The sequence below is a fragment of the Lissotriton vulgaris genome, chromosome 6 (assembly GCF_964263255.1).
Source record: "Lissotriton vulgaris chromosome 6, aLisVul1.2, whole genome shotgun sequence".
Classification (NCBI taxonomy): domain Eukaryota; kingdom Metazoa; phylum Chordata; class Amphibia; order Caudata; family Salamandridae; genus Lissotriton; species Lissotriton vulgaris.
Genome location: NC_141694.1, coordinates 1223761480 through 1223775338, shown reverse-complemented (window position 1 = coordinate 1223775338; position 13859 = coordinate 1223761480). Strand labels below are relative to the sequence as shown.

At 42.5% G+C, this 13859-nt stretch overlaps 1 protein-coding gene across 1 annotated transcript in view; it reads left to right on the top strand.

Annotated features, from left to right (window-relative positions):
- Positions 1–536: 536 nt before the first annotated feature.
- The window catches only part of LOC147708651 (uncharacterized), a 211925-nt gene continuing 198602 nt past the window's right edge, over positions 537–13859 (top strand). Inside the window, exons 1-5 of the mRNA XM_086925377.1 lie at positions 537–560; positions 872–1018; positions 3733–3819; positions 6446–6521; positions 10261–10313. Of these exons, the coding sequence (XP_086781503.1) occupies positions 537–560; positions 872–1018; positions 3733–3819; positions 6446–6521; positions 10261–10313 (387 nt within the window). The remainder of the gene's footprint in view (positions 561–871; positions 1019–3732; positions 3820–6445; positions 6522–10260; positions 10314–13859) is intronic.

Below are 13859 nucleotides of genomic sequence, written 5' to 3'. Positions count from 1 at the left end.
TTAGGAAGCTTCTCTGAAACTGGATGGAGCGAGCACCCACTGCAAGGATACTTTCAATTTTTCAGAAAACACCAGGGATAATTTTATATGTATGTATCATTTTAATCAACAGCCTCAGAGTTTGTCTGAGAATTTTTCCAAAAGCTTCTGGGTTTTTAATTAATCTCTGAGAAATGATTTTGCTTTTCTTCATAAAATGGTCAGATTCTATACATTGTGTGTAAAATTGATGTGCTCTGTATTATTTTGAGTGACAGCTGAGGTATTAGAATGTGTCAAAAGTCATTAAAAACTGCCCACCCTCCCCTTGATTTTCATGCACCACAAGCCTGCATTCTGGGGAAGGGGAAAGTTGGTAGGGCTAAGGGTGTGTATAGGCAGAGCATAAGTGAGCAAACTGGGCAGAACTGATTTGTATTTTCTCTGCAGCCTTTCAATCCTTAAGTTGGGCATTTGCCCGGAGCACAGAAGCAAAGCTTGTTCCGCAATATTTGAAGGGCTATGTTATCTGCAAGGTCTATCTTGACATTCCATGCATGAACACCAAGGAAAAGTGCAAGGTAAGTTTTCAAGTCAGAACGGATTCTTGAGAGAAACAAAGCATGCTACTATTATCTACTGAGACCCCAATACGGATAGGAGGAAGTTGGCTTCCTCTGCAAAGTCATTGTAAAATGGGATAAATAAAACAAGAAACTGTGACTTCTCCAATTGGGATAGAAATGTTACCTTTTGGCTATGGTAAGAACCTCCTGACATAAACATGCATCTCCACCACAAGTATTTTGCTATACAAAAACAGTACGTTTCCCCTTGCTTCACACATACAGAGGTCAGAGGCATGTACTTTCTTCTGTGTTACTTCCTGTAGATCCGTGAACAGGTGTTACTGACACTTGGACCAATGGCGACTCTGCTTCCCCCAGACCAGCTGGCTTTGGAACTACCAGGGGTGTTCCGAGAGGTATTATACCTCCAGGCAAGCCTGCCGAAAGAGAACACCTTTGGCCTGATAAAGGTATGTCTGGGGCAAATGTACCCCTCAGAAATATCTACTGTATGTTTGTATGAATTATGTCCTTGATTTATCAAAGAGAATCATAAGGGGGTGTCAAGTGAGAAAATGTTGTGTTCAATCAATCAATCAATCAATCAATCAATCAATCAATCAGAGTACTTGCAAAGCACGCTACTTACCTGTGAGGGTCTCAAGGCGCTGAGGGGAGGGGGGTGCCGCTATTGCTTGAAGAGCCAGGTCTTAAGGAGTCTTCTGAAGGTGAGTAGGTCTTGGGTCTGCCGTAGGTGGGTCGGGAGGGTGTTCCAGGTCTTGGCGGTGAGGTAGGAGAAGGACCTGCTGCCGGAGGTTGTTCGCTGGATGCGGGGGACAGTGGCGAGGCTCGCGGAGCGGAGCTGGCGGGTGGTGGTGTAGAAGCTGAGTCTGCTGTTCAAGTAGGCTGGTCCAGCGTTGTGAAGTGCTTTGTGTGCGTGGGTGAGGAGCTTGAAGGTGATCCTCCTGTCGACGGGGAGCCAGTGTAGGTCTCTCAGGTGGGGGATGATGTGGCTGCGGCGGGGGACTTTGACGATCAGTCGGGCGGAGGCGTTTTGGATGCGTTGTAGTCGTCGTAGGTGTTTGGCTGGGATTCCTGCGTAGAGTGCATTGCCGTAGTCCAGTCTGCTGCTGACGAGGGCCTGTGTCACCGTTCTTCTTGTTTCGGTCGGGATCCACTTGTAGATCCTGCGGAGCATGCGGAGGGTGTTGTAGCAGGAGGAGGAGACAGCGTTGACCTGTTAGACATGGAGAGGGAGGAGTCGAGGATGAATCCTAGGTTGCGTGCATGGTCGGTGGGTGTCAGTGCTGTTCCCTAGTGGTTGGCCACCAGGAGGCGTCTCAGGCTGAGGGGGTGGGTCAGAGGATTAGGACCTCTGTCTTGTCCGAGTTCAGTTTCAGAAGGCTGCTCCTCATCCAGTCGGCAACGGCCTTCATTCCCTTGTGGAGGTTGGTTTTGGCGGTGTGTGGGTCCTTGGTGAGGGAGAGGATGAGCTGGGTGTCGTTGGCATAGGAGATGATGTTGAGGTCGTGATGGCGGGCCACTTGTGCGAGGGGGCCATGTAGACATTGAACAGTGCTGGGCTGAGGGATGAGCCCTGGGGGACGCCGCAGATGATGTAGGGGGTATTCTCTGCTTGTCTTTCAGATCTCTGTTGGGTTTTTCTATAGCTTTCAACACACCTGACCTGGAGCACAGATCTGAGCGGTCATTATCTGGGTCTTCTCTTTTTTCACCGGGGATATCATAGTTGGGCCTTCATTACAAGTGGCACAATAATTCTGATGGTGCAGGTCTCATTGTAATCATGAGGTTTGAAGGAATATGGTAGCTCTATTGTGTTTCATCAAAAGCCCCGAGGAAAAACAAGTACAGTAAATGAAATGTGACTCCCATATGTTACTGCTCCCAAAATGGGAGTCCTTGTTAGTTGCCCTTCCTAGACTCACATCGAAATAGCAGATTATGATAGGCCACTCATAATGAGGGTCACAGTAGTGCAGATGGAATCTAAGGAATCACAGAAATTATTTACACTGGTGCATTATTTTTTTAAAACCCTTTAATTTTCAATTTTCTTGGGAGTAACTGCCTTTTTGTGTGGTCGCTGCACCACTACATAGGAAAGTAATGCTTTTGGAGATTCAGTGTGTCAAAAAAGCAAAACTTTGAATCAAGACCATTTCATTTTTTCTTCCTTCCATTCCTTAGCCTTCCTGCCTCACTGGGAAATAAAAACAAACTTGTTCACAACTTTTTAATGTATAAATTATTTTTCCTTTTTCTATAATCCCCATATTGAGACAGACACAATAACCAACTGGTTTCATTGTTACAATTGCACTTCATACCACTCATAAGAATTCTAATCATGGGCCCCTACTGGGGATCCAGATCACTAATTCCCTTTAACCTCCATCGTTGGACCAACATCTACCTTATTTTTCATGAGTTGGTTTATATACTTTGGAAAAGGTTATCACATTTTTAAAAGTCTGCCCTTGTATGTTTTCTTAATAGCTATAGTTCATATGTGCCTCATAAATGTCCTATAGAAAACATCTAGAAGCTGGGAAACTGACCATATACACTTTGTAACACCCAATGTCACCTTTCCCCCCAGAGCAGCCTCATCAACAACTTCTATCTTAAGATTCGTATCAACTCTCCCCTCTGAGAATTCTGATCACCTCTCCCTTTTGGGTATTTGCATCAAATCTCTTGGGATCCTGAACTTCACTGGCCACAGAAGATCACACTATACTACCTTTTGAGGATTCTCACCCTGTAAAGCTTCTGATCACTTCTTCCTTCGTGGTGATACTGATCACCTCTCCCCAGTCAACCACTGACCCCCTTGAGAGTGTGGATCACCAGTCCACCACAAGGATCTAGATCACTTCAATCCCCTTGACTGCCTGGAACTCTTTTCCTGAAGATGGAGCTTGATATTTTCCTCAAATTTTTAAAGTGATGCTTATTCATCACTAGGAAGGGCCATATGCCAAGTGGTGTCAGATGGCTGTGATTGCGTTGCTTAGTTGGTCAAGATCTGTTGTTTATGTGAAGTAATCATTTAATATAGTTGGAAATGAATGTGCTGAATGAAATTGAAAGCCATATGGATGAGTGATCTCTTTCTAAAGGCTTCCCCCTTACTAACTTCATGTTCTTTTCCATTCAGCCTCTCGAACATTTCCTTAGAGCTGGTGTCACCAAAGCTTGCAAGGAGGCTTCTTTACCGGAAGGGTTTGCAGCACTGCACAACATGGTAGGGGATTTATTGAGGAGACTCTTCTATCATGAAATCACTGTATCTTCTGAACAATAAAGATGATCAGTTCGTGTGATGGACACACATGCTGATTATATAGTAGAGATGTGGACTTTACTCCTGCCCATTCACTGACACCTCTCATGAGAGAGCACTAAAAAAAGTCCCTTGTTATCTCCATCACAGAGTGCTGAAAATGCCACCCATTGTCTTTAAAGCACAACACTTTAACACCTTGGCTGCTAAGGGGTTTTCCCGTCCTGTGCTGACATTCCTTGAATACTATAGAATCATGACAAGGTCAACTCGTCATAAGCACAGTAATCCGCTGTCTCGAAAGGTGGTGATTTCCCTAGCTTGTGAGTGATATCATACCCACTTTTTTCATAGCAAGGATCACAGAACTCCAGTCACTAGGTCTATAGCAGGAGACTGAGCACATTATTCACTTATCGACAGCTAAGGAATGACCAAGATATTCTGTTTCTCAATTCACTTGGTAAAAAAGGTCAACACCTAGCTTCACTGCTAAAGAGATAAAACTAACACCCACTATATCTATAACAGTAATTCTTAAGTGAGTACAACAGGTTGTGAACTAAGGCAAATGTAGTAATGGATAAAAGTCTTAAATTAAGATTTTGAGAAGATCGCATCTGTTGTGGTCGAATTGTACATGCTCTACAAAGTAGCAGCACTGAGTTCCCAATTCATAATCATAATATCCTGTTCTGTCTTTGCAATGATTGCTGTCACTGTGATGTTAGTCATGAAATGAAGACTTTTAATACAGATCTATTCCTTTCTAACTGGGAAGAGGCCAATATTATCATAAAGAAGGGAATGTGAGTACTGATACTTCTGGAAAAGCTGTTTACAATTCGCAGTCTGCGATTCGCTCTCATATGAAGTGATAGGTGAATGTTGTGCTAATGGCCAGGATCTGTACTCATCCACTTACCAGATTCGTATGGCCATTACCATACTGTTCACAATCAATATCTGATCCCAATCACTATAAGATGATGACCAGAGGGGAACTTAAAAAACCCATTAACACATGAATATTAAAATTTTCAGTGTTCATATTTGGAGCTTTTGCCTAAAACCGGTTTGCCTACAAGTTTTTGGTTAGGATTTTGATAGAAGTTGCAAACCCAAATGTGCTAATGAGACTGGGTCAACAGCTTGGTGTGCAGGAAGGAAAGATCTTGACAATGATGTCTTATAGTCTGCCTAGATGTCTTACTTGCTGAGGAAGTTGACAATGAGGTCCAACAAGGGCAATAACTCAATTTTGCTAGCAAAGGTGTTAGACGTCTGCATAGATTAGCATGATCAGGGGACCACCTATGTATGTGGCTGGGGAATGCTCCTAATGGTGGTCAAGTCACTCAGGGTAGAGACTGACCTGGGTTCTATGCCAAGCAGATGAACAATAGTATATACTGTGAAATGACAGATGGAGGGTAACTTACAGAGGTGAAACAAGCAAGTGTTTACACAGAAAGGTAAGTGCACACCTGGCAGAGTTAGCACTCAGTCCACCCGTACAAGGAGGTTGATCATGGGAAGTCTCTGGAAAGAGGTGAAAATATATTTTTTAATATTCTGGGACAGCTTGTCTGAACTCTTTGGGATGTCAGGTATTTCCATTAATAGAAGGTCAGCAGCAGCAGAGCAGAGCAGCGGAGCTCATCAGTTGGCCTCTGCTCTACATTCACAAAGGTACTAACACCAGGCACGGCCGGCACAGGTAACTGCGGTTGGGCGGGCGGGTAAGGGGGAAGTGGGCAGATGACAGGATAGTAAAAATTAAAATAAAAAAATAAATAAAACCTCCTTGATGAGGCGATGCGGCGAGCGCAAGGTAAGCAGTTTTATTCATTTATTTTACTTTCACTATCCCGTCATCTGTCCACTTCCCCCCTTGATCGCCCTGCTTCCACACCAATGCCCCACCGCCCCACCCCGGTTACCTGTGCCGGCTGCACCTGAATAACACAGACTTGTTGAGGGAGCATCCATAATATATGCACATTCAATGGCAATTGCACAGCAGCCTAATCATAAAGAAAGCCCTTTTAACATTAAAACTATTTGCTCAGCAATTGCCTGAGACCAGCTTTTAAAAAACAGTGGCACACACACATCACACTCACAGATGTATTTTCACCAAAATGCTCAGGGGTAGTGTATTTGACATCTCAAACCCTTTGATCGCCCAACGTAATGATTGGGTTGCTCATTTATGTAAGCATCAGCCCCTCAGCTGCTTTCTGTTTTCCACAGTGGCCTCAGTATGAGCTGGCTGCAAATTGGTTTGAGGATACCGGGTCCTGGAATCTATCATTCTTGACTGTTATCCCGCTTCAAATTCTGGCTAGCATGAGTTTTCCCTAGAATGAGAATAACAACTTGGACCCAGAGTTACCAAAATTTTTGGGATAATAAAAACGCATTTCGGCTCCAGACAGAGAGCTGGGATTGTGAGGAAGATCTTAACTTCACACTGCTCTGTTATTCACAGTATCAGAGATCCTCTTGTTCTGCACATTACAGTATGTGGGACCATAAATGATATTCGGCCCCTCACTAAATATTGTCTTCTTTTCTTTGGCAGATCTCTGCCCAGGAACCTCTGTCTCACAAAGGACAAGCAGCCAAACAGACAGCAAATGAGCTCCTCCTCCTGCTTGGTGAGTACAGGATTGGTAAATCCCCAAACCCCATTTATTTGTTCGTCTAAAAATGTAACTGTAATTGAAAGAGCGAACTTGTTCTTTGGCTATTGGCGTGTACTATTCACCTTTGCTTCTGGCTGTGCCCTCCCCACATATCTCTTTATTGCCTCCTTTGCCAATGCTTGTGCATTGCTAGTTCCACCCATGCCCTTACCACTGCTATTGCCAGTTTCTATCCATGCCTTGCTGATAAATCCCATGAGTGCATCTCCACTGTCCGTGGATCCTCTGAACATAACCTTCGCTCTTGTCTCCAAGCTCATTCTGTTACTCACAACTTTCCTCAGAACCATTTAAATGTTTTCTCTGTCGATGCATCTTCTACTCACTCTGCTTTAGTTCCTTTCTGTCTCTGCTTCCTCTGCCATGCCTCATCAGTAAACATTAATCACCTCCTCACACCCTGTGGCCATACATCTTTCTTTTTTTCTCATCCCTTCTTTTCCTTTGTCTGCAAATTGCCCATGCTCCTACACAATCCCTCCAACAATGGCTGTTTATAGACGCCTGCTTTGGTCATGCCTCCTCTGCTCGTGCATGTGCCCATACATTCTCTGCTATTGCCTTCACTGCCTTACTCTTTACTATATCTGTTCAGTTGTATGTTTTAACAAGTATGATTTCCATCACAACTAGATTTTGATGCTAAACAGGAAAGTGATTGCCAAATTTCAATGCAATACAAACAAGTAAATCTTTATTTGCATTACTTTGTCAAATGTTATGATGGTGAACATATTCTCAAACACTTATGACAAGGGAGGGCTTTGGACTGCTATGGTATATCAGCCTGCATTTAGAGACCAAAATCTGATCTTTGTTGGCAGTCTGGTGTATATCTGGGAAGCCTAAATTTACAATCTTTATTCTCTACCTCTAGCCTAGTCGATCCAGTCTTTGGATTCCTATTTACATGCACCTAAGTTTAAACCTAGATTTTACCCTGCCAACGGGCATCTTGGTTACATGCCTCAATACTCATGTTTTGCATCTTGGCAATATATTTGTGAACCGGACAGCTGGTGAAAAACGGGGGCCGTCCTGCCAAATCTGGGACGCCTGGTCACCCTACCTCTCACGTCACTATGGGGTTAAATGGCGGTGTTCCCAGATCGTCAGGCCAGGCAGCGAGTGGGTCATCATTTTTCTGATAACTACATGCTTCATTCAGGAGTGGTCTCCACCTATTAGCCATGACCATGATAAGGGTTCACAGGTTCTACTCCACCCTGATTGAGATAAGAGGGCTTCATTCAGGAGTGGTCTCCACCTATTAGCCGTGACCATGATAAGGGTTCACAGGTTCTACTCCACCCTGATTGAGATAAGAGGGCTTCATTCAGGAGTGGTCTCCACCTATTAGCCGTGACCATGATAAGGGTTCACAGGTTCTACTCCACCCTGATTGAGATAAGAGGGTAATTTTTAAACTCACTAAATCACGTGCACTTTACATATTCTTTACTTGATGGTCCTGACGAAGCGCTAACGACCTCTTGGCAACGGAAGCGCGAAACATGTTGACCTTGACAATTGGCACCTAGGCATAATAGGCCTCTTGGGTCAATAATTTTTAGCAGTATTGACTGCCAAGGGTATATTTTTCACCAATTCGCTGCATGTTTACCCTTGTTTCAATTTTAATATATCACACTGGCACGAATTCCCTTTACCCTCCTCTTGACTCATAACCCGCACACCCGCATGCATCATCCGGCATTCCTCCAAAAGATCTCCTATAAAGTGACCCTTCTTGGGACCCGTAGGGAATTGCAGCGCCGGCCCTACGAGGAGCAAACGCCCGATGATGAAGCATGACACTCTTCGGGGTGTGTGAGGGCAACAGAGGAAACACAATGTCTTTCCCTCTTATAATTTTGGGTCCTTTATACCTAGGAATCTCCTTTTCTCTTTTTCCTTGCTTTTTCTTCCAATTTTTTAAGTATGGGTGACTTTTTGCACCACGATGCATGGGTGACTTTTTGCACCCTGGCACAGGAACTTTGTCCTCTTTGTTGGTTAAAAATTGACATTCGGAGCACGGACACTGGACCTTTATAAGCTCCTTGGGTCCCCCCCTCTCTTTTTGATAAATATATTTGTGAACATCAAGCAATAGGCTTAGGCTATGTTATGTTAATATAGCCTTATAGCCCGCCGTAGAGGGCTATACCGGCTATTAAAGGCATTCTCCAGCATTAAAGGCCCCGAGCCGTAGGCGAGGGTCTTTAACAAGGGAGAGGGACTTTAATAGCGGTATAGCCCATCTACGAAGGGCTATAAGGCTATTAGAACATTCTGTCACTAGAGGACAGAATGTTCTAACAAAAAAAACAAAGCCTTTTGGAAGCGTGAGGGGATTGGAATCCCCTCAGGCTCCCTGAAGCCTTTGTTCACAGCCAGAGCTGTGAACAAAGAAACATTGGAATGTTGGAGCTCCAGGTTTATACCAGCCATTATAAGCCCAGAGCACTCCATTGTACTCCCAACATTCGAATGTTCTAATATGATTTAATATCGCGCATAAGTCATCCCAGGGCTTCATCATCATTGAATTATTTTTTCCAGATTTAGTGTCCAATGTTTTTGAAACTTTTGGAACCATAGAATAGGCATAGACTACCAGGCAGGAAATGATCTAGATTTGAATACCAGAAAACTGACTAACAGGATGTTTTTCAGTTCAAACAGTTGCTAAAACATTTCTGTAGGTCTAGGTTCATTTGTCCCAGCGAAAGGTTGTCTCTAGAATGTACCTTAGGTTCTCGACTTTGAGAACTGAAATAAATCTTGCTATGTATGGATCTGCTCTCGCTGGTGGTGTTCCTGAAAGGATGGCTTCTGGTTTACAAACTGATTTCAGATACAGCCTCTTGGCATGAACACCACTCGGTGCCCTTGTGTTTCCAACTCCTGTTGGTGAGTATTCTGGCCCTCCTCTTTTCTTTTTGAGGGTTTCTTATAATGCTACTGATCTCTACCTCTAGGTTTGTTTGACCAGCAAATATGCTCTTTATAATATTCCGACTGTGAATTGGGGATGTATGACGTTACAACGCATGCTTTTACCACGCATGCTGTTACAACGCAGGTTTTACTACGCATACCATTACAACGCATTACACTTGGGGGTGCTGGATAATGAATAGTTTAATTTACTATTCCAACTCCAGTCCCCGTGGTCACTTGGGAAGGTGTTGGATAGTAAATTAAACTTATTCCCTATCCTAGAGCGCCCCCCAGTGTAATGTGCTGTAATGGTATGCGTAGTGAAACCTGCGTTGTAACAGCACTGCGTGGTAAAAGTTGCGTTGTAAAGGTTGTTTCCCGTGAATTGGGCAGTGATCTCTTTAAAAAGACTAGGGTGCAATAGGGAGAAGACACTTCTCTGGATGCATGCTGTATCTTTATGACACTCATCTTGTTGCACTGCTATGGCACAGTTCCAGGCCCCACTAGCTACTGTGTCTTATAGTAAACACAGAAGACATTTATATAGTATGACTATTAGAGTTATTGTGAACAGGTGAGAAACATTTCCATTTATTGTTCATAGATTGTTTTACATTAAACCCTATAATTGGTGATGATCTGAAAACAAAGACAATTCAACAAAACAGTCTGATAGATCAAGGGCCTGCCATCTGGTTAGAAAAGTAATTGCTAATTTAAAATATGTTTTGCCTATCTCTAGAGACAACTCAAAGTAAACTACTGGATGCAGGAACTCAAGCGTCTGGTATTGAGGTAAGTAGTATAAGGCTGTGTCTCCAGAGAGCCTGTGCCACGGGTTAACATTTAGGGTAAGGCGCAGCAGTTTACAACATGCTTAGCAGGATCTAAGATGCCTAATTTGTTTTATTTAGAGTGCTAATTTCCCAGTTAGCACAAGGGTTATGTAGAGAGACAAACTGAACAGTGTGTTAGAGTCTCTATGGTGTATTAATGGTATGGAAAAAGCTCTAGAGCGTGAGTGTGAAATGCTTTCATGAGTACTCTCTTGACCATGCAGGTATTACAAGGCAGGTTTCTTTGTGTTTGTGATACCAACTGATACACGAATGGAAGCAGAAAAGACTAACAATGTCAACACACCATATGGCAAATAAAGAGGGATTCTGGGACAGCCCTTTACCTGTGTGGGAGAGCTTCCTTTAAGTATTGGGCTGATGGAATGTTTGTCATGTTTTGATATCAGTCCAATGCATTTTGTGGTTGTGTATATTTCCTGCTGTTCGAAATTGTTTTGGAGAGTGTTTTTTAAAAAAAAATTCTTTTGTTTTGCTCTTTTACTGCTGCCATCATTATGGAGTGCATAAAGCTGCGCTGGATCTTGTGAGTGGTTGATTGAGGGGTAAAGTGTCAATTGCTTTGCTCAGTAATTTTTTTAAACTGTAAACCCTTGCAGTGTTCAGAGTTTGGCTTTTCTATTCTGACTTTATTATATGGCTTTTGAGAGCCCTCTTTTCAGGAGGGGCTGCCTTAGGGAACCTAAGGCCCTTCCATACATGACTGTGATGTTTCAGTGCAGAACCAAGCGCCTTTTTAATGCATTGCCAACGTTTCAACTTGGCCATGTGCCTATTGCATTGTATTGTAATTGCATTTGTATAGCGCTTACTACCCTGATGAGGTGTCAAAGCGCTTTTTCGATGAGTAGCACGCTACTCCGGGACCCATAGAGGATTAGTGTTGAATTAGTATTGTGAAACATGCAAGTACATTTTAAGTGGTGGATAGGTTAGGCAGTTATTTAGATTTGGAAGAATAGCAGAAGGATAGAAGAGGAAAAAGGGGTTTGTATTTATATAGCGCTTGTTACCCCTGATGGGGTGTTGAAGCATGCTACTCCGGAAACCCATAAAGGATTAGTGGTGATTTAGTATTGTGAAATATGAAAGTAATTTCAGTGGTGGATATTACTCAGTTATTTGCTGTGTGAAGGATAGCTGAGGAATAGAAGGGTAAGAAAGGTTTGCATTCATATAGCACCTGTTACCCCTGATGTGGGTTTGAAGCACTTTTTTGGCAAGTGGCACCCTACTCTGGAACCCATAAGGTTTAGTGTTGAAAGTTAGTATGATGAAACAGGAAATTATTTTGAGTGGTGGATATGTTAGTCAGTTATTTGGATTGAGAAGGGTTGGGGAGGGGTTAAAAAGGGGAAATGGTTTGCATTTATATAGCACTTGTAACCCTGATGGGGTGTTGATACGCTTTATTGCCGAGTAGCACACTATTCTAGAACCCATAAAGGATTAGTGGTGAATTAGTATAGTGGATATGAAATTTGAGCAGTGAACATGTTAGTCTGTTATTTTGATTGAAAAGGATAGTGGAGGGATAGAAGAGTGAAGGATTTTTTTTCTTCTTTTGTTTTAGGTCATAGCAGTAGGAAGAGGCTTTTGGATGAGTACAAAGGGTTTTTGGAGGGGAAGAGTCAGAGGGACGAGTTTAGAAAGGTTTGTTTTGGGGGATCGGTATAGTAAAAGAGGTGTCAGATGATGCAAGGAGGGGTAGAGTAGGAGAGAATCTAGAAAGGGTTATTTTGGGGATCATAGTAGTGGTATGGGGTTTGGGATAAATGCGAGAGTGGATGTAGAGGATATATTGATAGATTTATAGGGTGAGAGATAAGGTAGTGCATTGGAAAGAGTAGTAGAAAGAAGTTTGAGATGAGTCAGAAAGTTGGGCTAGAAGATATATTGAGAGAAGTGTAGGCTGGGAAATAGGGTAGTGCATTGGAAATGCTAAATTAGAAGAAAGTGATAAATATATAGATCCATAAGTACATTGAAAGTATATAGATGCATAAATGATGTAAGAATATGTAGATTAAAGCTATTGATAGAGGAACAGGATGAGAAATAGGGTAGTGCATTGGAGATGCTTTTTCAGGAGAAAAGTAACAGACACACAGATCCAAGTACATGGAGAACATAGATGCACAATGGAAGTAAGTACATGCAGACCAAAGATGATTTTTTTTTAACAACATAATTTTAACAACATGTTTATACAAAGCAATACACAAAGATAGGTACATAACTATATTGAACATACATGCTTATAGACAGGGGGATAGACTGTAAATGTATGTTTGCTAATGATGCTTATGTGGGTAAGACTCAATTCTTGAGTAGTTTTCTGAAGATAAGATGGTTGTGGGTGGATCTTATGTTGGGGGGTAATGATTTCCATAGCTTGGCTGCTTGAACACAGAAGGATGTGCCACCCATGTTTTTTTTTCTTGTTTCTTGGGATTTTGAGGCGAGATGCCTCTTTAGAGAAGAGGTTCCTTTGTTGAAAGTGTTTAGTGATTATATTCCTGATGATAAGCGATCCCATTCCATGTATTGCTTTGTGGGTGATACTAAGTAGCTTGAACGTGGATCTTCGGGCAACCGGTAACCAATGCAGGTCTTTCAAGGCAGGTGAGATGTGGTCTCGCAGTTTGATATGCAAGAGTAGCCTGGCAGCCGAGTTCTGAATCCGTTGTAGTCTTTTCATGGTCGTTAAAGGTGATCCGTGGTAGAGGCTATTGGCTTAATCGAGTTTCGACAGAAAAAGGGAGACAGTAGCTTGGATTTTGTGTGGTAATCCCAAATGAGGGAAAATTTGTCGCAGGGTTTTTCTAGTGACAAAGCTTGATCTTGCTAGTTTGTCCACTTGGGCATTCATCGCTAGTATAGAGTCCTTGGCAATTCCTAGGTTTCTCACTTCCTTTAATACTTTAGGCGGTGATCCTAGTTCATCAGGCCAGGCGGCTATGTATTCTTCCAAGTCTTCATATACTTTTCAGACAGCACAGCTCAGAAACTGAAAGGTGTAACCTCTGCTCACTGCCAACTATAAATTATGCTGTGAGAAATGCTGAGTTATTGATATACATTGTACACAGTGCAAAATGCATATAAGCAGACGCACGGTTCTCCGTTGCATTTTTATAACAACTATACTCATGTACAAACATAGTAAAATTCACAGCAAGATCGTCCCAACCGCACTTTATTGGCCTTTTTTTTTTGCAACCTGCCGAGCCCACAAGTGACAAAGAATCAAAAAGAATGAAAAAATACTCTGTTGCTAATAGTCTCTGTGTATCAATTGTTCCAACATCAGATGAGTGTTACTTTGTATTACTGATGCAACTACAATAAACATGTAGCTGAGTAATGTGAAATGAGGGAGCAACAAAATACTCCAAAAGAGCCTGAGTAATGTGAAATGAGGGAGCATCAAAATACTCCAAATGAGCCCAAAAACATTAATTGCTTAAATGTGTATTGAGAG